The 24,205-nt window shown below is 49.1% G+C and overlaps 3 protein-coding genes and 1 pseudogene across 8 annotated transcripts in view; 2 read left to right on the top strand and 2 right to left on the bottom strand.

Moving 5' to 3' along the window:
• Positions 1–2,562: 2,562 nt before the first annotated feature.
• Hgh1 (HGH1 homolog) lies at positions 2,563–4,926 on the top strand. Of its 2 annotated transcripts, none has more exons than XM_060389216.1 (6): positions 2,563–3,478; positions 3,593–3,641; positions 3,785–3,883; positions 4,052–4,143; positions 4,228–4,350; positions 4,427–4,926. In XM_060389216.1, exons 1-6 carry the CDS (start codon positions 2,894–2,896, stop codon positions 4,559–4,561), a joined length of 1,083 nt encoding a protein of 360 aa, XP_060245199.1. In that variant the 5' UTR covers positions 2,563–2,893; the 3' UTR covers positions 4,562–4,926. The 2 variants fall into 2 exon arrangements, with proteins under 2 accessions (XP_060245199.1, XP_021515124.1); XM_021659449.1 differs by having other exon boundaries at positions 2,798–3,507; positions 3,593–3,693.
• A 549-nt stretch (positions 4,927–5,475) lies between these two features.
• On the bottom strand, positions 5,476–8,630 carry LOC110562862 (testis-specific serine/threonine-protein kinase 5-like; annotated as a pseudogene).
• A 3,879-nt stretch (positions 8,631–12,509) lies between these two features.
• The window catches only part of Mroh1 (maestro heat like repeat family member 1), a 67,798-nt gene continuing 56,102 nt past the window's right edge, over positions 12,510–24,205 (top strand). For 3 of the 5 annotated variants that reach the window (XM_021658890.2, XM_021658896.2, XM_021658873.2), the window contains exons 1-4: positions 12,510–12,638; positions 18,045–18,146; positions 21,011–21,089; positions 22,361–22,506. In XM_021658890.2, the coding sequence (XP_021514565.1) occupies positions 21,068–21,089; positions 22,361–22,506 (168 nt within the window). In that variant the 5' untranslated portion in view covers positions 12,510–12,638; positions 18,045–18,146; positions 21,011–21,067. Of the gene's footprint in view, positions 12,639–13,239; positions 13,374–18,044; positions 18,147–21,010; positions 21,090–22,360; positions 22,507–24,205 lie in introns of those variants that run through there. The other 2 variants (XM_060389208.1, XM_021658882.2) reach the window with 2 other exon arrangements.
• Positions 21,355–21,700, bottom strand: LOC110562216 (small ribosomal subunit protein eS27-like). The gene has a single exon (XM_021658924.2). The coding sequence runs from the start codon at positions 21,672–21,674 to the stop codon at positions 21,420–21,422; it is 255 nt and encodes an 84-aa protein (XP_021514599.1). The 5' UTR covers positions 21,675–21,700; the 3' UTR covers positions 21,355–21,419.

Below are 24,205 nucleotides of genomic sequence, written 5' to 3'. Positions count from 1 at the left end.
AATAACCAAAAGCAACTAAAGAATTTATTTGGCTCACAATTCTAGGCTGCAATCCATCATTGTGGGGCAGGCAAGGCAGCAGAAGTCTGGGACAGCTGGTCAAGTTATATCCTCAGTCAGGAGCAGGCAGCCATGATTCATGCATGCCAGTGTAAATTTGCTTTCTCTACTCTTAAAACATCCAGGATCCTCTTCCTGGCAATGGTGCTACCCACAGTGGGCAAAGTTCTTTCCAGTAATTAAGATAACCACCCTCACCCCCAGACATGTCCATAGGCCAACTTAATCTAGACAGTCCCTTGCTGAGATTCCCTTCCTAGGTGACTCTATCTTGTGTCAAGTGAACAATCAGAGCTAACCATTATAAAAAAGAAAAAAAAAAATCTGAGACCTTCTCATTCTATAGCCCAGGCTGGTCTCAAACTTACCGTGATCTTCCTGCCTCGGCCTCTTGAGTTGTGAGATTAGACATGAAACCCTGTGCCTAAGCTGATTTATTTATCCATCTTTTGTTTGTTTGTTTGTTTGGGATAGGGCTTCTCTGTGTAACAGCTCTGGCTGTTCTCACCTGGCCTATCCATGTTTTTATTGGCATCTAATAATTACACATATTCCTAGGGATCTAAATTCCTCCTTATGCTTCCAGGGCAAGCACTTTAGCCACTGGGCCCCTGTTAGATAAAAACTTTTAGAAAACACTCTTTCTTTGGAGAATAAGGGTATTTGATTCCCCGATTGACATCATTAGACCCCCTCCCTGGTGCCTTAATATCCTTGAGCAAAGAACTGCATGTAAGGCAGCTGCGAAACCTTCCACAGATGCACAGGGCTAAAATCCAACTTTATTACAAGAGGTGTGGCTTCAGCAATGACAGTGTTAGGCAGGGCTTTCCCAGCATCCACTTGTCCCAGATCAGAGGAGCACTTCCCCTTATAGTCTAGCAAAGAAGACTGTGACTGGTATGAAACCAACAGTGCTTGGTTACTCCCATCCTTCGCCTGTATAATGACCTATCCTGATTGGTGCAAACACTCCACTCCTAGCCATAGATAGGCTATTTGGCTCACTTTGTAAAAGGGCTGGGAAATATCTTTTTACGTTTTGTTTGCTTTTGAGAGGCTCATGTATACAGCAGATTGGTCTCAAACACATAGACAAGGGTGACTTTGGATCTCTGGAGCCCTATCGGCTTCCTAAGTGCTAGGATTATATCTAGTAGGAGAGTGTTTGTTTTTTACCATTCCACTGTAATATTCCAGCATTAGGGCAAATAAAAGTCTTTGCCAGTGGTCTTTTCTTGCCTTTTTTTTTTTTTTCTTTTCAGACAGCTCAGGTTGTCTAAATGTAGACCAGGCTGGACTTGAACTCACAGAGCTCCACTGTGTCTGTCTCCTAACTGTTGGGATTAGTGTGTGCCACCATGTCCATCCTTTCTCACCTGTTTTTCTAGATTGGGATGGGCTGATATGGCAAAGAAAGAACTGATAGCAGTGGAGACAGGAAACATAGCAACAGAGCTGCCAAAGCGGCAGAGATGGGGAGGAGGGCAGCGGTAGTAGAAACAGTGGTTTTAAGAGGCAAGGGTTAGTCAGGCATGTTCTCAGCACTCGAGCAGGCAGAGGCAGGCAGATCTCTGTGAGTTCGAGGCCAGCCTGGTCTACAAAGCGAGTCCAGGACAGCGAAGGCAACTCAGAGAAACCCTGTCTCAAAACAAAACAAAACAAAAAAAGGTCTTAGACTTTTCTCAAAAATTCTATCACTAGCCACTGCTAAAAGCTGGGAAATCTGGACACTTAGGCCTACACAAGAGCTAAACACTTGTCACTGTAGCCCTAAGGGTCCCAGTCAGTATCTAAGGCTGCATAGGATTTGCAAACCATTGCATCTCCTGGCTATCTCCTCTGCTGTCAGAAGCAGAGGACAGCGGAGCTGCCAAGAACCAGCCGGGAAAAACTCCTCACTGCCTCAAGATTTCTATTTTTGGAAACCAACGATTCCAGGCAGCTAATTGGTAACAGAGACACAAGAAGCCACGAATGGAGTACTTTCCTGGTAGACTCCAGTTCTGAAACTATCTTCTGCTAGGATTATGTAGCTGAGAAGACTTGTATCCCCTCACATGGGCTAAGTGCCTATGGGAAGGTAAAGATAATATGGAACCACAGAGAAGCAGAACAGCAGAGAGTTGTGGAGGGGATAAACCAAACAGGGTTCTAGAGAGCTGTGCAGCAATATCTGTCTCCAGGCTCCCCAAAACCTTCAAACTATAGATTCAGCAACCAATTTCCTGGGGAGAAGGGAAAAGGGGAGACTCTTGGGATGTGAAGGAAATAAAGTGAAATTCAAAAAATAAAATCAGTCCCATTTTTCCAAGTCTGTCTGACACAGGCTTCTGTGACCAAGTCCTGACAAATGTCCCAAAATTAGCCCCTCTGCAAAGTCAGAGGCTGGTCCAAAGCTGCCTTCTCACCGCGGAGTCACTGCGCCATCCGGTCCCCGGAGGTGTGCACCCAGGGCTAATGAGCAGCAGCAGCAGCACTCTGGACAGCAGGAGCCCTGACTTCCGAGCTGCGCTTCCAATTCTGTGTGGTTCTGTGTGGCCGAGTAGTTCTAATGCCGCGCAGCGGATGTGAATCGGTTTGGCCTGGCAAGCAAATCCACAAGCAACAGCCAGAAAAGCCCCTGCGAGGGCTTAGAATGGGGCAGCTGCGGCAGCGGTGGCGACAGCAGCACACTACCTACCGTTGCCTCGGCACCTAGGAGAAAGCCCAACATCATGACCCACAATGCCTCGCGCTCAGGCCGGCTCCGCCCTCTTTAGCTGGGTTCTCGGCCTCGGACTGGTCGCGATGACTTCCGCTTTTCGGTGGCCCCAGTAGGGCGAGCGGCGGTATGCGGGGCCCGGGGGTAGGTTTGGGATTCTCAGGTGAGCGAGGGTTGTCAGGGCAGGGGGCTGACACGGACACGGATGCGGCGGAGCTGCTGCCCTTCCTGGTGCCCGGAGCGCGGGCAGACCTGCAGGCGGCCGCGGCTCAGCACGTGCTGGCGCTGACTGGTTCAGGCTCGGGCCGCATGCTGTTGGCAGGACAGACAGAATTGCTGCGGGCTCTGGTTGAGCTTGCGGTGGCCCCGGCCCCTGCTCCTTCCCGCGATGCCTCCCGCGCGCTCGTGAACCTGGCTGCTGACCCCGGCCTGCACCGGCAGCTGCTGGCGGCGGACCCGGAGCTGCCTGGCCGCCTGCTGCGCTGCGTGTTGGACCCTCAGTGGCCCTGGGCTGAAGAGGCAGCTGCAGTGCTGGCCAACCTGAGTCGCGAGCCGGCGCCGTGTGCTGCCTTGGTGGAGAAGCTGATGGCCGCTGAGCCGGAGCGGCTGGGTCTAGAGCGTCTTGTCAACGCGCTTTGCGTGCCCAGCTACAACGCCGCCGCACCCCTGCATTACCTGGGGCCGCTGCTCTCCAACCTTAGCCAACAGGCGGAGGTGCGTGCTTTTCTCCTGGACCCAGACAGGTGAAGCTCAGGCGCCTGCGTGGGCGGGAAGGAGGCGGGGGAGTGGAAGTGAACAGGGACAGCAGTTAGCGTAGTCTTCCAACAGGTGCGTGGTCCAACGGCTGCTGCCTCTTACCCAGTACACAGACTCCTCGGTGCGCAGGGGCGGGGCGGTGGGAACACTTCGGAATTGCTGTTTCGAGCATCGTGAGTGACAACTAGGGGTTTGGTGAGGGGAACGGACCCTAGGGACCCAACAGCACAGTTTTCTAATCCCCTTCTTTTTTCCCACCTCCAGGACACCACAAGTGGTTGCTTGGGCCCCAAGTCGACATTCTCCCCTTCTTGCTACTGCCCTTGGCTGGGCCTGAAGAGTTTTCCGAGGAAGAAATGGACAGTGAGTGACTTGGGTGGTTGCCTCAGGGCTGTCTAGGCTGGAAGGATGGATGTAAAGGGAGAGAGAATTGTGCAGGTCTGGAGTCCCTTCACGTATGAGGCTCACCCAGGCAGAGCAGGGCTGGGCTGTCCAGCACAGGGACCCTGAAGCTCCCTCCCTCACTTCTAGGGCTACCTGTTGACCTGCAGTACTTGTCACCAGACAAGCAACGGGAGCCAGATGCTGACATCCGCAAAATGCTCATTGAAGCCATCATGCTGGTGAGCAGGGGTCTGTGGTATTGAATGCCTCTCTATAATACATACGATACAATGGTGTCTGAGTAGCCTTTCCCATCTCCCTAGCTGACAGCCACTGCTCCTGGTAGGAAGCAGGTACGAGACCAGGGTGCTTACTTGATCCTTCGAGAGCTGTATAGCTGGGAGCCAGAGCCTGATGTGCGAATAGCTTGTGAGAAGCTTATCCAGGTGAGTGCAGGGTCAGAGAGGCTAGGGACATGCCAGTAGCTAAACGGAGCTGCTCACCTGTCTCCTCTGCTTGCAGGTGCTTATTGGTGATGAGCCAGAGGCTGGCATGGAAAACCTGCTGGAGGTGCAGGTACCCGAAGACGTGGAGCGGCAGCTGCAGCAGTTTGACCAGCAAGAACAGCAAGAGCTGAGGGGCCCGGGTGCCTCATAGACCTAAAGCCCCTTTGGCCTGAATGCCAGCTCCAAATCAACCTTTGCCAGTGTTCCCCCTGGGCTCTAGGCTAAATGCCCAGTAAACGTTGAGAAGCTCAAGGGCACCGCCCAATTCTGTGCCCTGTTGTGACCAGCAAGAATGCACATTGTTCAGAGCTGCAGTGTTGAGCCTGAGCTTGCCAGATCCTGTGACCATTGCCGATGGTCACTGGAGCTATGAGGAACCTATTCCCAGACAGCGGTGGGGCTGGACTGAAAACACCGTAAGCCCTGGGAAGCCATCTAGAGTTTTTCACTCCTGAAGGCACTGAAGGGTCTGGACATGGGTAGGCTTAGAGGTATAAACAGTGCTATGAGCCCCAACCTTGGTAGTCCTTTTGTTTTTCTTGCCCAAGACCTTGAAAGACAGATCATAGTTGGATCCTACAGTCTTCCTAGAATGCTCTACCCTTCTAGGCCTGTCTTTGGCTCACTTGCTGGGTACCATTTCCTCTTTGCTATTTCTTGTTTCTCAGCTTCACCTGTGACACCAGGCCTTGCCTCTAGTTTTTGTTTAGCATCTTTAGTCCCCAGGATGGGTCTTAGCCATTTAGCTAGCTGCTTCTCAGTCAGCTTCCTTGAGCCTCAGCTGCCTTTCAAGACACCCAGCCTCTCCTACCAGACACACCTTGCCTACCTCTGCAGAGATTCTCCTGGCTCTTCCTGCAGCATTTACTCCTGTACTGTCCTACCCCCAACATTTGGAGTCTATTGTGTGTGTGCACCCCTTCCTCCCGATTCTGTAGATACCATGGCAAGTCTTGCCCCGCTGTGTTCCCTTTTCTGAGCCACACGTCTTCAGCTGTGTGAAGCTTTTGTATGCTGTTCTCTCCTCAGCAATGGTCCTTCCTGGTCCCTAAGTGTCCATAGTCTTCATGGGAGCTTACAGTATGCCACGCCATACCTCTGAAGCTGGATGACTGCGTTGTTCTGTGTTGTCCCACCACGGCTAGGTGTTTCACTGGGTGTCATGAGTCTTCTTGCCCCCCTTCTCCCCATGATGCGCTCCAGCCCTCTTGTTAAAGCTTTGACACCCTTGCCACAAGTGTGGCAAACCCTCCCTGTGTAGATAACTGCATCTTCAGCTCCACAGAATAAATATTTTTAAATGCCCACAGCTACCCACCCTCAGTTGACCAGCTAGTGTCCGGGCATGTTCCTGTTGGGAAACATGGGCCACAGAGAGCGGCCACCTGCCATGGCACTTAGGACCCGAGGCTGGTAGAACCTGTTCCTCTGATGCAGGCTTCTAGGGGCTGCACAGCTGATCTAGAGACACTGTCCTGGAGATGTCCTGCCAGTGGAGGTGCTATATAGCCTTTGCTTCTGGTATATCGTATCTGTCAGGTCCTGTGTTGTCTGGGACTATTGCCAACTGGAAATATTCCTCTTCTGCAATGGACCAAAGCAGAGGGTCAGGTCATGTAGAGTGCTAGAGGCACTGCCTGTAGCCCAGCCAGTCACCTGTGGACCATGCCCCACCTGAGGTAGCACCAAGTATAGAGAACGGCGTGTGTTCTGCAGGCAGCATCCAGCAGTGAGCAGCCACCTGCTGTAGGTCCAGGTATGCACATAGATGCAGCTGAAGCAGTCCCCTAATCGGGTCCTGGCACTCTACAAGGGAGGGCTCATTGATGGAGCCTGCCAGTAACACCTGACTCACACTCACTAGTGTCAGAAATGCTGGCAACTTGGAAGGCTTCTGCCTACGAACAAATGTTGGCAAAGGTCTGGGGGCTTCTGCCTACTCTCAAAAGGGGCACAGAGGAGGGGTGAGGTATTCCGGACAAGTGCCATGTTAAATATTAAGTAGAATTGCTGTCCTTCAGTCAGTCCTACCCTCAGCTCAGCTTTTCCAACATACAGTGAGTGGACCATACTTTTCCAGCATATAAGGTTAGGGCTATGCCATGTCCTCTTTGCTGTGGACACCCTCGGGGTCTGAGCTGGACCTTGGAGCATGGAGTGGTGGTGCTCACCTGGGGACAGCCCTTGCCTGAAGGTAGGGCCTCGACAAATCAGATGCAGAATGCAGTGGGGTTGATGGTGTCCCTGAACGGCAGCTTCCCAGACACCGTGGCTTGGAAGATGATGCCTCTGGGGATGCAGCTTCCTTAAAGTGTTGTCCCTTCTAAGCCCACCCATGGTCCTTGCACAGGGTACCTGGGATTACTCACAGGCTCCACAGACCAGCCTGCTCACTGTTGTACTTCTTGCTCATGAGGATCTCTGGGGCCGTACAGGGGCCACAGAGCCGCAGAAGGTGCTCATCAGTGAGTTCTTGAGCCCTGTGCAGTTGGCAAAGCCAAAATCTGCACACAGTTTGTAGGCAGGACAAGGCAACACAGGTGATAGACAGGATGGGGCGAGTGGGTTCAAGAGGACATCTGTTGGGATAGTGGGGTCGAGGAAGGAGGGAGCTCAGAGCGGATGTTACAAGAGTGATTGGGAGAGGGAAAAACGAGGCAGGGGCACATTAGATGTAGGTCAGTGGGTTTGGGCTATAGATGGTAGGAAAGGAGGAGGTGGGAGTTGAATTCTGGCTTTTTGGGAGAGCTGAAGGTCAGGGCTAGGTCATAGTTGAGGACAGGAGTCTGTAGGACAGGCAGAAGTTGAAGGTAGGAGTCCAGAAGTAAACGGGAGTGAGGGAGCCATGCGGGCTCACCTGTCAGCTTTAGAAAGCCCTGGTCATCCAACAGGATATTTTCACATTTCAAGTCCCTGTGGGAGGAGCGAAGGTGGAGCTAGGCTCTAGTGGGTCAGCAGATACCCAGGAAGGCAGGTGGGCCAGATGGCACCCTCACCGGTGCACAATGCCAGGCTTGTGGCAGTGGGCCACAGCGCTGACCAGTTGCCAGAACAGCCTTCAGGCCTGTTCCTCCTTCAGCCCCAGGCAACATCGGAGGTCTGACACTGCACTGATATGCTCCAACAGGTCTCCTTGGGCTGCCAACTCCAGTACCAGGCAGGAGCGCTGGCTGTTCTGGTAGGTCTCATAGAACTGCACCTACCAAACAACCCCAACACCCCATATCCACTGCGAGCCGAGGAAGGCTGGACCAAGAGTGCTAGCGCTGTCACGTGTACTAGCTCTCGGTGGCAGGGTGAGAGTGGGCTCTGTGTGCAAGGGCAAGGGGGGGACTCCAGGTAGGGAAGTGGTGGGGCCTGGGGTGGACAGCAGGCGTGGACAGCAGGCCAGGACTGTCTTACTACGTTTAGGTGCTCGTAGGTGGCATTGAGTGATGAAATCTCACGTGGCAGGTACTTTCTGGAGTACTCCACTGGGGCTTCAGCCATTGACACGATCTCAATAGCCACCTGAGGAAGGTGGAGAGTGGCCAGTTGTATAAAGGGTCTTAAGAATAGGCCCACTGTTTTGTTTTGTGTTTGCTTTCGGTTTTGGTTTTTGTTTTGTTTTTTTTTTTGAGACAGGGTTTGTCTGTGTAGTCCTGGCTGTTCTGGACTCACTTTGTGGACCAGGCTGGTCTCGAACTCACAGGGATCTTCCTGCCTCTGCTTTGCCAAGTGCCGGATTACAGGCGTGCACCACCGTACCCAGCTGGCCCGCTATTCTTTGTACACATGGCTGGACTTCTCCAAGTGGATGCATAAGCAATATCCTTGGAAGGCAGCGCTAGCTTCACATTTTGTCCCAGGCACATATATGTTTGAGGGGTTGGGGAACAGAGCACTGAGAAATTGAGAAAATATAGGGAGGTCCTGTAGAGGAAGCTAGGGCAGGTGGAAGGTACCTGAGAGGGTTTAGGACAGGCCTGCTGGAACCAGGCTAGGATACCCCAAGGAGCCCGCAGAGAAGGTGACAGGCCTGCCTCTCACCATAGTGTGATGCTTGCCCCTCAAGCCTAGGATTGTGCTTCATGCATTGACGTGTTGCATAGGCCAGGTAGACCTTGGAGAAAGCACCAGAGCCAGTCTTCTTGGAAGACAGCAGGTAGCCATTGTCCATGCATCCAAACCTGTTCCACGAATATCCTCTGATCCAGCTTGCACTGGCTGTTGCTCCTCATGGAGGGCAGGGTGCAACAGAAGGGGGCTTGATGGGCCAGCTTACTGTCCGTCAGCCAGGGATAGGGACACAGCTGACCCCTAACTTGTTTCAGAGGGTAAGGGACTGGGGAAGCAGAAGGCCAAGTGGGGCCTGCTGCCCTTTGGAGAAAACAGCCAAGTTTCTGAAGGCTTAATAGGCTTAAGGCTAAAAGTGTAGGTTGAGGAGGCTCAGGGGGAGGCTACCACAGCTCTGGACTGATTGGAGAGTGAAGACTCCAGGGAACTGGGTATAGGTAGGTTCTAGAATAGAAAGTTCTAGAAATGAACTTGCATTATGCCCTCAAAGGTATCATCTTAAGACCTGTCATCTCCGAGGCCATCTTACTGGATTAGCCCTATTTAATGCTGTGTTCTCCTTTTGTGGGGTGGGAACTCAGATGAAGGGCTAGCACCAGGACGAGCCTTTTGTGGGCCACTCTGCATGTGGCTGAATATAAAAAGCCTTTAAGGATTTATTTTTATTATTTGTAACTAAGTGTGTGTGTGAGCGTGTGTATGAGAGAGGGGTGCAGAGAGGGAGACAGAGACCACGGAGGTTTTGCATTTCCTGGAGCTGGAGTTACAGGCCATAGCAGACCACCTGGTTTGGATGCTGGAAACCAAACTTGGGTACCTGGAGAGAACCATCGGAAAACACAGATATTTACATTATGATTCATAACAGAAGCAAAGTGACAGTTATGAAGTAGCCATGAAATAATTTTATGGTTGAGGTTGCCACATGAGGAAATTTATTAACATTTGTGCCATAAAGAAGGTTGAGAACCACTGCTCTGCTGGCTCTTGATTTTTTTTTGACTCAGACAGACCTGCTGCAGGAAGCCTAGCACCTGGAGCTCTCTGCAGATTTGAGCGCATCTTCAGAGCAAGCAAAGGCCACCATACCGCAGACTACTCTGTGGGCATGAAAGCTACCTCCCCCTTCTCCCTTGATTTAAATGCCAGAGTCACAGCTGACGTTTACTTAGCATGTGCCATATTCCAGGTGCTAGTGTAAGTAGTCATCTTAGCTACACCCCCCCCCCCCCGGCCATGTCCCATTCCCCGAACACACAAAGGCGCCAGAGGTAGTTTCATACATAAAGATTTCAAATATGAACGCAATGAAGCGATAACATATTTTACAGGTGATGAAACTGAGCTCCAGTGTTGGCAGAGCCCAGGCTAAGTGTGAGATATCTGCTGTGAGCTGAGACAGACCAGCACGTTGGCTAGTGGGCAGCCGTCCCGAGAGTATGCATAAAGGCCTGAAATGTGGTAGAGGTCTTAAAGACTTGAGCCTTGGAGAATTGTGTCTTCCTGCACGTAAGTCTGTAGGTGGATGCAGCGGGCTTTACAATAAGGCATTGGGAAACCTGGCCTGAGCTGCCAGATATGTTTTCTCACCCATGTCATCTTGTGAATTTTTGGAATTCACAAATGACATGGGTGAATAATGAATAAGCTCATGGTTACAGTCCTCATTCAGGCAAGAAAATAAATATAGGAAATATGGACACCGTCTTGTGGGTAATCTGGACCTTGGTAAAGGGGAAAGTGCTCCTGAGGATTCATACAGGTTGGCTACCTGGGAGTTCAGAGGGCTGTAGGTACATGAATGACTAGGTGAAGATGGTTCGTGATCCGTGGCCATTTCACATCTAGAGAACGAAAGGAAAAATCACGTGATTCTGTCCAGGCCCAGCAATGGCCCTGAGCTACTGCTATCACTCAGTCAGTCTCTCAACTGCGTCCCTTTCATCTTCCTCACTCCCACCTGTGCCAGAACCCAACTTCTTTGTGATAACAAGCATGATCCAGAAAGAGTACACTCCTTTTCCAATGTCATTAAAAAAACCTTTTTTTAAATTTATTTTATTTTATTTTAGAAAAAAAATTGTATGAGCGTTTTGCCTGCATGTATGTATGTATACCATGTGCATACCTGCTGCCTGTGGCGTGCAGGAGGGCACTAGGTCCTCTGAAACTGGGGTTAGGTATGGTTGTTAGCCACGGTGTGGGTGCCGGGAACTGGAACTAAACTTGGGTCCTCTGCAAGAAGAGCGAGAAGTTGCTCTTAGCTACACAATCATCTCTCCATCATCCACAGTCTTTTTTTGCCGGTTGTGGTGGCACACGCCTTTAACCCCAGCACTTGGGAGATAGAGGCAGGTGGATCTCTGAGTTTGGGGCCATCCTTGTCTACAAAGTTCCAGGACAGCCAGGGATACACAGAGACACCCTGTCTCCAAAACAAAACAAAACAAAGCAAAGCAAAGATTTTCTTTTTAATTGTGTGTGTGTGTGTGTGTTGGGGGGTATGTGTGCTTGAGTGCGGATGCCTGTGGAACTTAGAAGTTTTGGTTCCACCTGGAGCTGAGTTAACAGCTGTTTGTGAGCTGACCAACACGGGAGACAGCAGAATGCGCTCTTAACTGTGGAACCATCTCTCCAGTCCCTCTGCATTGTATTTGTCCTCTTCATCTGCACCCTTACTAGTCCATCAACTCCACTGAGTTTAACCCAGGACCTCATGTGTTGGGCCTTATGCGGAACGACAAAAATAAAAATTAAGTTGTGATACATGCTGGGCAGCTTGTGCGCTTGGGGCAGGGAGGTGGGGGCAGGGAGGTGGGTGCCGAGGAGGCGGGTGGAGAGGAGTGACTTCTGTGGCTGTGGAGTTGCACAGACCATCGGGGCATGTTGGGCTGTGGCCAGAGCAGGGCCACTGTCCACTGCAAGGCTTTGCAGGCTGGAGAGTGAGTTGTCCAGGTATGAGTGTGGAGAAGACCTCCTTCCCTGGCAGCTACCCTTGTTATTCCCCTTTGGTTTTCGGCATCTTCCTGGGACATGACTCCAGCTGCAGAATGCCCCACCCTCTCGCCTGTCTATGTCCCGTCTGTCTTGAACTCCATCACAACAGAAATAGGTTGTTCCCTCTCACTGTGGAAAAGAATACCAGGTCTTGGCGATTGCTCTTGGACCCCTCAGCCTGTTTCCCTCCCAGGACCCTTCTCAACCACAATTTTATTTCCACATCTACCACGTGGTCGGGCCTAGATACGTGGTAGCCAACTGCTTCCTTTTTCTCACCAAGCTTTTTTGCTTCTTTTGCTTTCAGAACACTGCCCACAAAGTTCCTTTGTTTACACACATCTGGGTGATTTCAACCTCTGGGTCTCTGTTGGTGCCAAGTCTCCCTGTCATGTTCCTCCCCCAACTCTCCCAGGCACAAGCCGTTGCCTAACCTTTGCTCTCTTGGCACCCCAACCAAACTCCTCCATAGTATTTTCTACATTCTGTAATTATGCCTTACTATTCATTTATTTGCTTATTCACCACTAGCGGTTTGGGGTATCTGGTGTTTAGTGTGTGACCAACGTAGAACATGACAATACCTGCCTGGTGTATGTTCAGGACGGCTAGACCAGGTGTGCGGCTGCTGTTTCTCCTTTTTTGGTGGGGTGGGGGTGAGGAGGTGGGTTATTTTGTTTTGTTTTGGAGGCATGATGAGTTTTGTAGCCCTGGCTGTCAGGGAACTCTCTATGTACACTCAGCTGGCCTCGAACTCATACAGATCCACCTGCCTCCGCCTCCCCAGCGCTCTTCGGGCCTCCGGGGCTTTCTGCAGTTGGAAGCTGAGCCAGAATACTTTCAAGAGGAGCGCTTGCGCAGATGGTGCCCGGCGCAGCCCCGGTACTCGCACTCGTCTTGCGGTCACTGGACCGCTAGGGGACTCTCCTGAGCACAGGAAGGAGTCGGTGTACCTAGGCGCTCTAGGGCGTGGAGTGGGGGGCGGGGCCAGCGTGAGGGACGGGACTCTGACCAATGAGTGTGGAGATCGCATGGAGGTGGGGCCAGATTGCCGCGCGCCAGGCCGCAGTTGGCCAGAGGGCTGCGGGGATGGGCTTGGCGCGCTGCTCCGCCCACTCTGGGCCGCTTGGGGCATAGAGGGCGGCGCCCGGGCTGTGGCGGCGTCGGCTGTTCAGGTAAACGGCTTGTCGAGGCTCTTCTTTGGTGGCGGGGGCCAGGCATCCTTTGAGGAGCTTGTACGGGAGAGCCTGGGGACCTCTCCAGCTGCCAGCAGCACGAGAGGCTGTGGCAAGGGGCGCCTCCTCCCCAAGGTCAGCGGGCCGGTGCCTGGAGGTCCGGGGAGCTCTCAGGTGTGCCCAGCGGGCCCGGTTTCGCGTGTGACACCTGGGGGGAGACCTGGGAGCTTGCGACTCTCTTCTGACTTGTCAGACATCGGCGCGTGGCCCCGGACCCCGTCCCTGCTGTCTGGTGGGTCGCGTGGTCCGGGTCCTTCCCCCTTTCCGGGAACTCGGTGGCGCAAGACCCTGGTCCTCTTGGGTCTAGGGGCTCCACATGTCTTTGACCTCCACAGCCTGGCAACCGGCGTTTCTGTCCCTTTCAGAGAACTGAGCCGGAATTCGGAGACTTGCAAAGCACTGAGCACCGCAGCCACTAGTCTTTCTGTTTTTCTCTTTTCGATTAAAGGAGGCGGTCTAGAGCAGGAAAGTGATTTGTCCAGAGTCACGAGGATTGCTGGCTCTAGGGAGAAGGCCACAAAACTCGGCAGCGCTGTACGGAGTCTAGATAGAATTCAGGCAAGGTGAGAGCGAGGTGGGCTTCAGCCGGAGCTGGCCCTCCAGGTTTGGGGTTCCGATTTTCCTGCCGGGTCAGTGCAGTTAGGCAGCTCTGCCCTACCTTGTATAGAGCTCAGGGTAAGTACTGGATGGAACCATAAACTCAAGTGCAGTGAGTAAGCATAAGGAGAGAGAGAGAGGCCGGCATCTGGAAGCCGGGGGATGTTGAGGCAGAGGCCAGCTTTGAGGGGGTTAGTCTTGGTCAGAGGCAGGAAACACTTTGGAAGGGGATGGTGGTAGGTGTGGAGATAAGATGGAGGAACAGCCTGATTTTTTTTGACCTAGTTAATTAAATGGTGAAAATTCGGGAAACGGGCAGGTGGGACAGGCCAGGGCAGGGCACGGGAGGGCAGGGGTGAAGATGAACGGTTAAGTCTTAGCTGCTCTGTTGGACTTGAGTGGCCACGATCATCCGGATGGAGACCCCTGGCAGACACAGGGCTGCAGGGGCCGGAGAGCAAACCACCGGTTGTGGGCTATTTCTCTGGCACGTGTGTCGATGACTTGGTTGTCTGTGCGGTCTCTGCACCTGCAGGTCCTGGAAGATGCTCCCATCAGCAGCCTTAGGCTGAGATGTGTGGCTCAAATGAGAAATGTCTTTCTGGTCTCTGATGTCAAAAGTTGAATGGCTGAGGATGCGCTGCCTTTGTTAACTTGAAGCTGATGTCCAGACAACTGTCTTATTCAAACTTGTGTCCTGTCATATCTCCCTCCCTCTGTTGAGGGACACCAGAGGCCAGAGGTGGAGCCTGTGGGACCTGTGTTTGTCTCAGTTTGCAGTCATCTCTGTGTGGGGTAGTAGATGTTTGTGCTTAATTTTCATTCCTAGGGTTCACAGAGGCCCAGGTGAGAAGCAGAGTTGTTGCTGTCTTCTGATTAGCAGCTCCAGGCTTTCTAACATCTTATTATTGAGCTGAGTTGTTTTGAGTCAAAGACATCCTCGCCAGTGTCTGTATTTGGGAAACACCACCAGGCCAGGGCTTCTGGGGCTGCTGAATGTCATATGGGTGTGCTTTCCCCCCCTGAGCTGGAAGGGCTCCCTTGCTTCAGGGGTTTGTGTGTAAGCCCAGTGACATAGTTTTACATGGCTTATTTGCAAAATTGTATTCTTAATGTATGGTGCGCAGTGAGCTCCTGACTCTATTACCTGGGACCAGTTCTTGCTGGTTACTCTAGAAGCTGACTCTTCCCTGGGCCAGTTCCTCCTAGACAGGGCATTCTGTAACTGCATGTGCCTGGGCCCACTTCCACCCATCCACTTGCTTATCATTACCTTGGGGCTATGCTATATTTGAGGCTGAGCCCAGCAGGATTTGCTAAATATGTGTGTGCATACTGCTCCTCCATTCATATAAATATAAATGCTGTGAACTGGGTGTACACCTGTAAAAAAAAAAAAAGAAAAAAAAAAAGCCTTCTATATAGAAAAGAAAGACCCCTATCAACCCTATCTATCCGTTATCTCTCCTTTGTTTGCTTTGTTTTGGTTTTTCGGATTTGCCCCAGCCCGACTAATACTCATGTGACTAAATGTTGGTGTCCTAGTGTAAGAGCATCTGCAAATGATGGGGAAAAGGCTTGACAATTCAGACTGGTAGCAGCCTCTCCTCAGGCTCTGTCACTAGAGCCTGCACCCAGCAGCCAAGGCAGACCTTGTCCTTATCATGTCACATGGGCGCAGAGCTTGCTGCTGCCTCGATTTACACCCAGAGTCTGGGCCATCTCTCCAACTCCTGGAAGTGTTTGGTTTTACCTACTTGTTTCTTCTCTGCTTCCCCTGTTATATAAGTTATTTCACTGAGTCCTTCAGCTACTGACAGGAAACTCTGGGAGTCTGTACCTTGCCTTCTTATCATGGATCAGGCCTGTCACTGTTGAGTTCTATTTTTTTTTTTTGAGAGAGAGTTTCTCGCTATGTTGTCCTGAGTTTGAGTGATCCTCCGTATCAACCTGCCTGGCTAATTTTTCTTATTTGAGCAGGTGGAGTGGGCTGCGGGGTTGTAGCTTACAGGTAGTGTTTGCCTGACATGTGCAAGGTCCTGAGTGTGATCCATAGGAGGAGAGAGACAGGGAGAAGAGGAAGAAGTAGGGAGAGAAAGGGAGAGGGAGAAGACAATTAAGAAAGTGAGAGTTTTCTGGTGCCCAGACTGGTTTTAAACTTGTGGGCTCAAGAGATCTTTTTGCCTCAACCTCCTGAGTACTTATGACCACAGCTACATACTACCAGACTTCACTTTCAACTTTAAATTTTTTAGACGAAGTGCCATCTGTGTTTGTACTTTGTTTTATTTAAAGATTTATTTTTCTTTTATGTGTATGAGTATCTTACCTATATTTATGCATGTGCACTGTGTGTGTGTGTGTGTGTGTGTGTGTGTGTGTGTGGTGCCTGTGGAGGCCAGGAGAGAGTGCCAAATCCTTTAGAACTGAAGTTACAGATAGTTGTGAACCACCAGATGGGTCCTGGGACCTGAACTCTGGTCCTCTGTGAGAGCTCTTAACCACAGAGCCATCTCTCTAGGCCTGCTGTCTAGGTTTTGTGTCTGTTTTAGATATTCTTTTCACACTCCAAGACTATATTTACCTGTGTTTTCTATAAGGTCTTTTATGGTGGTTTTATTTTTACATTTAACCCTTAGCTCTATAAAGGACTTACTTTGAAATAAGAGAAGACATGAGTCTTTTTTGATTAGAATCTTACTTTGTTCTTGAATACTTTTTGTTGTTTTTTTTTTTAATAAGTTATTTATTTTTATTGTATGTGCATTGATATCTTGCCTGCATGTCTGTCTGTGTAAGGGTGTCAGATTTTGGAGTTACAGACAGTTGTGAGCTGCCATGTGGGGTGCTGGGAATTGAACCTGGGACCTCTGGAAGAGCAGTCAGTGCTCTTAACCGCTGAGCCATCTCTCCAAACCTATGTTCTTTTGTTTTTTAGATTTATTTTATTCTTATTTATGTATATGTTTGTATATGTGTCTACTTGTATGTGTGTGCACATTTCATGGGCTTCTGTCCAAGCTCCTCCAGAGCTGGGCTTACAGGTGATTGTGAGCTACTGGACGGGATGCCAGGGATTGAACCTGGGCCCTCTGGAAGAGCAACAAGTGCCCTTAATCAACGAGCACGTTCTGCTTTCCTGTCCTACTTTTTTGTTCTTTACTAGGGTTTTTATTTGTTTGTTCTATTTTCCTTTATTTGTTGTTACTATTGTTAGCTTTTTTTCTGGTGCTGAGAATCAAGCCTAAGGTCTTGTGCCTACCAGACAGACACTTTACCATTTAGCTATATCCCCAGACCAGTGCCTTTGTGCGTATGTTGTTGTGATAGTCATGTTGTTGTGATAGTCCCGTATAGTAAGACAGTCTCAAGTTGACCTTGAACTCTTAAAAGTGACCTTGAGGGGGTTAGAGAGATGGTTCAGAAGGTAAGAGCACTGGCTGCTCTTCCAGAGGTCCCGAGATGAATTCCCAGCAACCACATGGTGGCTCACAACCATCTATAATGAGATCTGGTATGTACATAATAAATAAATAAATATTTTTAAAAAAGTAACCTTGAACTCTTGAACTTCCCTTCTACTTCCCAAGTACTGAGATTACAGTGGTATGCCACCAGGCTGGGTCTACTACAGACTATACATAGTTTCACACTTTTATATATTTACTACAGAACAAATCCTCCTTTTGATATATTTTTCAAATTGTAATTGGCTGCTATTGATTTTTCTGTGAACTGTGGATCATTTCATGAAGGACACTCCAATTTATGTATTACACCTTAAGAAAACTTGAGGCTTACAAGAAGATTTCTGATGTGTTCCTTCAGGAAACAGCGAAAATTTTTATTTTATATGATGTGTACGAATGTTTTGCCGGCATGCATTTATATATGTCCCATGCGAGTGCGTGGTGCCTTGGAGTTCAGAAGGGGCATCAGATCCCCAGGAACTGAGCCACCCTGTGGGTGCTGGAAACAAACCCCATCCTCTGAAAGGGCCTAAGTGCCCTGAACTGCTGAGCCATCTCTCTCCAACTTCAAGAAGCAGCTTAAAAAACAAACAAACAAACAAACAAACAAACAAAAAACTGTGTCTACACTAAAATATTATAAAAACTTTGTCCCTGCTCATTGGAGAAGGCACACTGAACGTTCATACTTGGTGCTGATCCTGTATGTATTCCGTGAGCAAAAGGCTGTGTGAATATCCAGCACAGCTCAGGAATTCCTGAAAGGAGAGGACAAGACATAGCACTGGTTTGGACACAATGGAACTTAGATCAGAAGCAAAGCCACCAGCCCAATGCCCGGAATATGAGGTGGGCTCAGGGGCAACATTAAAAAATTAATATAGCAGAAATACACGCATAGGTCTATTTGAGGAATATCATTTTTCAGCAGTATATATCTTAGCAGTGTTGGATAGTTTTAGTATGTCCTCAAACACAGCTTTTATCATTTATTTCTAAAGATGTCATATGTTCTCTAGCAAATGGGATAGGGTTGCCTTTCTTTGTAGCTTTCCAAAGGACAGAACATCATCCATGATGCCTATACCTTGTAAGCCAACCACAGTCCTGGGAAGTTGGAGCTTGAAGATCCGTGTTAGTTAAGCCCCTGCATTTCTTACACTCTGCTCAACAACCGATGCAGTTTCAACTATCTTGTGTCTTGTGGTCACTTGCTTTCTCTTTGCTGGGACACAGATGAAACTTGTATGTTTATTTGTTGTTCTTGTTTGTTTTTCAGATGCCTTCCAGGAAGAAAGTGGCAGTGCTGTGCTGATGCTGCCATCATCAAGGCAGAGCACTCTGCCTGCCCTCCATCCTCTTTGTTGTCCGGCAGTTTCTGGTCTGTTAATTTTATTTTGTTTTCAGCTCTCGTTTTTCTAAGATTTTATTTTATTTTTACTTATGTACAAAGTTATGTGCAAATGTTTGCGTAGTAACAATTTTGGAATTTTGGTTTCTTTAAAAAACACAGAAATATTATAAAGATATGTTTTTATTTTAATCCCAGGGGTGGGGGCTATGATGCGGCAGCTGGTTATGATTTGCCGCATGCTGTGGCATGGGCGTGATTTTGCCAGCTGCAGATAGTTTCTGTGATTGTGTGACATTTGAAATTCTGGGACCTTTCAGAGGGTATAAAATGCTAGGGCCTCGAGAGGTGGGGTGGGTTGTTGGTTGCTGTTGGTCATGGTTTGTTAAGTAATCATGAGCAAAGAAGAAACAACAACAAGAAGAAATTAAATATCCTGACAGTGAAGATCAAACTTGCCCCAATCTGCTCAGTGAGCCTAATCAGCAGGAAGTAGTCTAATAGTAACGTTGCCCTCTTTTCGACCCCTGGCTTTATTCAGGGATCTCTTTCCTTTCCTCTCTATTCTGTTTTCTCTCATATCTAGAGTTAGGGGGTTGAAAAGGTGGGAAAAGGGTGGAGAAGGGTGGGAGAAAGAAGAACCCACAAAGTTGCAAATGCCAGCTGCGTGCCTGTGGAGCCCACAGAGCTTGTGGGGACTGGAAGGGACATCTGATTCCCTGGAGCTGAGGTTCCAGGTAGCTCTGTGATCCCTAACATGAGTACTTGGAGCCAAGCTCCAGTCCCCTGAACTCAAGAGCAGCAAGCTCTTAACTCTTGCACCATCTTTTCAGCCTCTCAGTTTATTTATATACTTTTTTTGTTTTGTTGTTTTGCTTTTTGAGACAAGATTTCTCTGTGTAACAAGCCCTGGTTGTCCTGAACTCGCTTTATAGATCAGGCTGGCCTTGAACTCACAGAGATCCACCTGCCTCTGCCTACCGAGTGCTGGGATTAAAGGCATGCACCACCACACTTGGGTTGTTTATGGTTTTTTTTTAAACACTTTTTTAATTTTATTCTTTGTGTGTATGGGTGGTTTCGTCCGCATGTATATCTATATGTCACCACAGAAACTAGAAGAGGGTATTGGATCGTCTGGAACCGAAGTTACAGACTGTTGTGAGTCACCATAAAGGTGCTTTTAAGTGAGCTCAGATCCTCTGGAGCAGCAGCCAGTGTTCTTAGCCAGTGCCCTCAGTTTATTTTTTAAAAATACACTTTTGGGGATGAATGTGGTGGCGTACGCTTGTGATTCTAGTGTTTTGGAGGCAGAGGCATGATTGCTGCAAATGCAGGGAGACTCTCAGAAAACAAAACCAAACCAAACCTCTACTTAAGTCCCCTGCATCTTGTCTGCCATTTCACTGGGGGAGAGTGAACGTATGGGATCAGGTTGTTTTGTTTCTTTAACATTTTTTTTGGATTTTGTTAAATATTTTATTTTATTCTGCCCGCATGTGTGTAAGCATACTGTGTGCATACCTGACCTGTGGAGGACAGAAGGGGTTGAACCCCTTGGAAGTGGAGTTGACAGTCGCCATATGGGTACTGGGAACTAAGCTTGGGCTCTCTGCAAGAGCAATGAGTGCCTTTAAGTCACTACCATCTCTTCAGTCCCTTGTTTTATTTTTATTTATGTGTGATTTGGCCACATGTATTCGGGTGTTCTTGGAGGCCAGAAGAGGGCATCAGATACTCTGGAGCTGGAGTTTGCAGGCAGTTGTAACCTGGGTTTGGGGAGCAGAACGTGGTCCCCGCAAGAGCAGCAGGGGCTCTTAATTGCTGAGGTATCTCTCTAGCCCCCTCTATCTTTAAAAAAATGTATTTTTAAGCATTTATTAATTATCTTTCTCTCAGTCACTCTGTGTGTGTGTGTGTGTGTGTGTGTGTGTGTGTGTGTGTATCAGAGAACATTTAGTAGGAATTAATTTTCTCCCAACATGTAGGTTCTAGGGATTGAACCCAGGTTGTCAGGCTTGGTGGCAACCTCTTTTTTTACCCACTGAGTCATCTTGCTGTCCTGTGAACCTACTTTTTTTTTTTTCCTTTTTTCTTTTCTTTTTTTGAGTCAGGGTTTCTCTGTGTAGCCCTGGCGCTCCTGGAACTCACTCTGTAGGTCTCAAATCACACTCAGAGAGAGCTGCCTCTGCCTCTGGAGTGCTGGGATTAAAGGCATGAGCACCACCCTCTGGCTTCAACCTACTTTCTTGAACTGAAATTTTCACTTGCTTTATAATTCTAATTCCTCCCTCTCCCAAGGTTGACATAGTTTCTCACTTTGCCTTTTGCCTTAGGTTGGGAGACCATGCTATTGTTTCTATTTCCCTAGAGAAGGTTGTGAAGGACTAGGGAAGGATGGAATAAAGGCAGTGGGGTATTATCAGAGATGGAAGGTCTGGCATGCTGAGGGTGGGCAAGTAGGCTCTCCCATCTTCTAGGTCTTGGAGTATATGACCTAGGACTTGAGCATGAGACCACATATTGAAGAGGCACAGGACTTGGTTATTTGAGGGACTTTGTTCTTTGTCACCACCTGTGCAGCTAAGGAAGTTGCTTTAGTTGGGAGTGTGGCCAAGTTTGCCAGGACTATGAAGATAGCACCATATGCCAGCCCTGGGCACATAATGGCTCTGCACGAGGGCTGGCAGTTTGGGAACGTAGAAGAGCTCCCCAGCTCTCGTCCTGGGGTCATGGAACTTTCCTCCTTTGCTGAGTGGATTGGCCAGCTGTGATAGAAATCTTCCCTGGGGCAAGTTCATTTACATTGTGTGTTTTGTACATAAATAGCAGCTAATCCTGAACTTACATATGGTGAAGATAATGAATAAAATCTCATGTTCCCATTATTCTAGGTTGGGGAGGAAGTTCTCCATGTTTACACTGGACAGGTGGAAGCAAAGACCACAGAAATGACCAGGCCCTACATACAGAGTGAGTGCATATTGGAGGCATCTCCTGCTCACCTGCCTCCCTGCTATGAGAGCAATGGGTGAGGCTGCTTTGCAGTGCCTGGGGCTCCACTGCATTCCCTACAAGGACAGGAAGTTGAAGATGTCGGGATGAAGGACGGTTGTTACTTACATTCTTTCTGTCCCTGGGGACTGAGGCCCAGGCTGGTGCTGTTGGGTGGGAAATGTCTCTGGTTTGCCTGTCCTGCCTTTATTGTAGAGAGATGCTCTCGTTTGTTGATTTCTTTAATTTTTTTTTAAATCCAAAATGTGTTTATTGGGATGGCTCCCACTCATCCTCAATCGGTTGCATTCAGTGCTGTTTCCTCCTGAAGGAGCATCCTTCTGTCAGCCTTGCTTTTCCGCCAGTAGGCTGACAGAGAACAGTGGAGCAGCCAACACACAATACTACCGTTTGTGCATGGCAAAAGACCGTGGTGATTTTATAGCATCCTGGGCATTTCACATCCATAAAGTAGGAATTGGGGCTCTGCACCAGGCGCTTTTTCTTGTGTTTCCTCTTCTCCTCTTCTGGAGAGGGATGAAGGAGATCCTTTGCGAGAGGCATGTTCTCGTAGGGAGGTCGTCACTGCCGGAAAGCTGTTGATTTCTTGATTTATATCTGGCCTTCACAGGCAGAGTCCCATAGGACAGATGCTGTGGGCTTCTCCATTGACTCTTCACTACCAGTGTCTGCTCCCTTCTGCCCAGTGCTACCCTCTTACATGGAGGAGCTGGATGTATAAAGTCCAGTCTATTCTGTGTCCTAGGACCTCAAGGAACTTGAGGTTATCTGTGTCTGTGGATCCTTTGTGGTGTTCTGTGGGTTTGGGGATAACTTGAATAATGTGATGGCTTTGCAGAGAAGTCCAGGCCTTATCATAGTTGGAGCAGCCTTTGGGGACCTCTGACTCAGGCTAAACTGAGTTTTCCAGGTCTATAGCTTCTCAGTGATAACCAGAGTCTGAGCCCCGTGTCATTCAGCCCAGCAGGCTACCCACTCAGTGTTCCTGTTCCCACAAAAGCATGGAAGTGGGGAACAATCAGGGAATATGGTCAGTAGAAGAAAGGAGTGGTTTTTATAAGAGGTAACAGCTTCCTTCAGGTCAGCAATGACTGTTAGGCAAGTGGCCATGCCTAGTGGCCCTGAGGCACTGGGCTTGGACATGCTATCTCCTGTGCTAAGTGTATGATCCCAGAAGCTGGTAGGTGTCAGTGCACTTGGACCTGAGCACACTGAACTTTTCACCGCAGAGCTGTCCTTCACCCTGCTGGACTCCATCACCGACAAGGATCCTGTGGTACAGGAGCAGGTCTGCAGTGCTCTATGTTCCCTTGGAGAGGCGCAGCCGGGCGAGACACTCCATGCCTGTGAGGCGTACCTACGGCAGCATGACAAGGTACTTTGATAAGGCCCCTTGGTGATGATGAGGTCATCAAAGAACATACTCCTCTGTAGGGATGGGTGATGAGTCAGTCAGCAGAAAGTGCCCTGCATATCCCCTATAAGCCAGTGTTTAAGGATGATGATAGCTGGCTCTCTTCCATATGGGGAATGGCTGTGTCCTATGAACTGGCAGTCCCATTTTGAGGGGCCTGGGATGTCATTTCAGTGGTAGCATTCATGAACAGAAGCTGTTGGCTGTTGCCTTTTGCACACTGAATGAAGGTAAGGTGGCTCCCTTGTCTAAGGGAATAGTATCTTGAGAGTCCAGGCCCTGCCTTGGCATGGGCCTCCTTTTAGGAGGACACAAGACCTCTGCTACCCCAGAACATCTCATTCTCTGGGCAAGCATGGCTCCTGTAACAGAGCAAGAAACTTGGGATTCTCTCTGATGCTGTAGGATGTCAAATTGTTTGCCCTAGACTGCTCTTAACTCATTAGTTTTCTTTTGTTTTGCTTTGAAACAGGGTCTAGCTCTAGAGTGCATGCTGGCTGTGAAATTATGACCTTTGTTTTTTAGCCTCCAGAGTGGTGGGGTTACAGGCACGTGCCACCACACCTGGCTCTTTATTTATTATTATTGGGTGTATGTTGGGTGTACATGCTTGTAGAGTCACTGAACAACTTTGTGGAGTTGGTTCTATCCTTTTGTTGTTGTTGTTTTTTCTTTCATTTTCTTTCTTTGTTTTTTTGTTTTGTTTTTTGAGACAGGGTTTCTCTGTGTAATAGCCCCAGCCATCTTGGAACTCGCTCTGTAGACTAGGCTGGCCTCGAATTCACAGAGATCCACCTGCCTCTGTCTCCCTAGTGCTGGGATTAAAGATACGTGCCACCATACCCAGATCACCTTTCATTTTTTAAAAAGGTTTATTTTTGTTAATGTGTTTCTCTGTGTGTATGGAGGCCAGGAGAGGATGTTAGATCCTCCAGAGCTGAGAGTTACGAGCTGTTATGAGCCACCTGCTGTGTGTACTGGGAACTGCAGAGCAGCAAGTGCTCAGATGCACTGGTTTCAGAGTTTAGTTGTCAGGCAAGAGATAGGGGCTGTCAGAATGCTGAAGGGTGATGGATCACTCATGCAACTCACAGCAAACTAATGTGACTCCTCTGCTTATTTCCTGTATTATATGTTTTACCTATTCAGCCTTTAATTTTCTTCACTGAGTTAAAAAAAAAAAACAAAACAAAGACAAAAACCTGTTACCTCACTGTGTGGCTACAATGGCTCTGTTGAATTGGGAGCTCTGGTCCTGAAACTGTGGGATGTGGCCTGTCCCTGGCCTCTCACACAAGCTCCTGCACACTATTCTAAGGGGTCTGGGCCTGCTGTTCCAGCAGCTGTCCTGTGCTGTATTTCTTTATCACCGTATTTTTGTACACATCCCTCCCGTGTGGCATCTCTCTTGTGAAGCATGCACTTTGCTCCCGACTTGACTGATAATGCACTCCCATAGAACTTTCTCTCACATTAACAACTCAAGAGATTGATAAATCCAGCGGCACTGCTGTGGTCACTATGCTGAGCAGACACAGATCCAAAGGAAAACCGTGGCGCCCAAAGTTAGGCTGGAACTCCTACTGTCCCTGGCTCTTTCTTCCTTGGTCTTTCTTGTGACCAGCTCCATCCTAAAACTGCGTAGAGGCTTCAGCTATCA

This window comes from Meriones unguiculatus, chromosome 8 (assembly GCF_030254825.1).
Source record: "Meriones unguiculatus strain TT.TT164.6M chromosome 8, Bangor_MerUng_6.1, whole genome shotgun sequence".
Classification (NCBI taxonomy): domain Eukaryota; kingdom Metazoa; phylum Chordata; class Mammalia; order Rodentia; family Muridae; genus Meriones; species Meriones unguiculatus.
Note: the sequence above shows the minus strand (reverse complement) of the source record. Positions and strands in the feature narration are given on the sequence as shown.

Excerpts from the sequence above, each read along its gene's own strand:
- LOC110562216 (XM_021658924.2), bottom strand. The coding sequence starts at position 21,674 with ATGCCTCTCGCAAAGGATCTCCTTCATCCCTCTCCAGAAGAGGAGAAG.
- Hgh1 (XM_021659449.1), top strand. The coding sequence starts at position 2,894 with ATGCGGGGCCCGGGGGTAGGTTTGGGATTCTCAGGTGAGCGAGGGTTG. Across the intron at positions 3,694-3,784 it reads GAATTGCTGTTTCGAGCATC|GACACCACAAGTGGTTGCTT; the intron begins GTGAGTGACAAC and ends TCCCACCTCCAG. Across the intron at positions 4,144-4,227 it reads TCATTGAAGCCATCATGCTG|CTGACAGCCACTGCTCCTGG; the intron begins GTGAGCAGGGGT and ends CCATCTCCCTAG.